Genomic DNA, 1543 nt, shown 5'->3' with positions numbered 1-1543 from the left:
CCCATTGTCTAGCGGCACCTTGTTCTCTCCCTCCGCCTCGTCGCGGAAGAAGCCCCACTCGCCGCCCCACTCCTCACCCTCGAGGTACTCGGCACGCATCGAGCCGTTGGGCCAGCGCCGCGCGTACTCCTCGCACGACAGGCCGAGCAGCGGCAGGTCGCGGCCGGCATCCTCCACGATGAAGGGCTGGCCGAGCGCCGCCAGCTCCGCGAACCGCTCCGCCGTGATGTCCGACTCGCGTGCCAGCGGCGCAAATGGTGCGCGGCGCGGCGGTGCCTCCTCGGCGGGCGCCGTCGCCTGCGCCGCTTCGTCGTCTGGGACAGAGCCCCACCCGGCGAGCGCCGGGAAGAAGTCTGCCACCTGCGGCTCCCACAGAGGGCTGCGGGCTCGAGGCAGCCACCGCGCGCCGGTGCTGCAGTCGCCCCAGTCCAGCCCGACGGCAGCGCCGCCGCCGTCGCGAATGGCGGCGGCGAGCGCAATCGCGACGGCGGCGGCAGCGGCGGCGGCGGCGGCGGCGGCAGCAGAGTCGGTCCTGCGCATATATATACAAGTACTAGTGTGGGACCTGCGGCGGTACCCGTCTCTGTTGTTCGGGCAGTGAGAGACGCAGGATCTGCACGCCAAAGTGGCGCCACTCCGCATTTGCATTTTGGTTTTGGGTTGTCGGAGATCATCCATCAGCACTCATGTCTCATCAGTCAGTCACGTCAGTCAAAGCAGCCGTGGCACTCATCAGTCAGTCACGGCAGTCAAAGCAGTCGTGGCACGTGGAGCAGTCGCTGCATGCAACGGCGCCGCCACACGCTCCGGACGACCCCGACACACACCGACACACCACGCACAATGGGAGGCTATCGCGCACGATCGGGCATCGCGCCGCAAATTGGCCTAAGCACAATATTCTCGAATATCTCCGAGAATATAGATGGTCCCGCGCACTTTCGTATTCGAGAATATTCTCGAGAATATAGATGCCCCGGCGCGGCTTTTTCTCAAGAATCTATGAGTTTTCTTCAGCCCTTGACCTTGGTTGACCTCGAGTCTCAAGATATTCTTGAATATTCTCGCCGTTACATCGCGGCGTCTAGAACGGTCTTGACTAGAGCTTCTCGAAACAGCTCTTTTGCCCCCTCAAAAGTAGGTTTTGGGTCGATGCAGACGGAAATCTTTAAGTTTTGGACGTTCCTGAGCGGTTTGGGAGCACAAACCTCTACTTTAGAGCGATTTTTGGCGTCCGCTGACCTCTCGCGTGGTGAAAATATTCTCAATATTCGAGAATATTCTCGAGAATATAGATGGTCTGGCGAGAATATAAGCAAAAGAATATAGATAGTACTTGGCGAGAAAAACGTGCTTAGGCTAAGCCGCAAACAACTCGCCGCACAGATGGGGGGGGGGGGGGGGGCAAAATCCCCCACACCCCGGAGCAGCACAAACACCTTACACGTCAGCGCTCGCTCGATGGGGCCGGGGCTCTCCCCTCGGGCCTATCTCGCCTTTTCAACGGGGGGGGGGGGCCACCCCCCGCGCCAAGCCGGTCTCG

At 61.2% G+C, this 1543-nt stretch overlaps 1 protein-coding gene across 1 annotated transcript; it reads right to left on the bottom strand.

Moving 5' to 3' along the window:
- Positions 1 to 18: 18 nt before the first annotated feature.
- EMIHUDRAFT_124545 (hypothetical protein) lies at positions 19 to 540 on the bottom strand (the record flags this gene model as incomplete). The annotated part of the gene is made up of 1 exon (XM_005765104.1): positions 19 to 540. A coding segment is annotated over one exon (522 nt), but the record flags the coding sequence as incomplete, so codon positions are not given.
- Between the last annotated feature and the right edge of the window lie 1003 nt (positions 541 to 1543).

Source organism: Emiliania huxleyi (genome assembly GCF_000372725.1).
Source record: "Emiliania huxleyi CCMP1516 unplaced genomic scaffold EMIHUscaffold_5675, whole genome shotgun sequence".
Taxonomy (NCBI): domain Eukaryota; phylum Haptophyta; order Isochrysidales; family Noelaerhabdaceae; genus Emiliania; species Emiliania huxleyi.
This window is presented reverse-complemented; position numbering and strand designations above follow the sequence as displayed.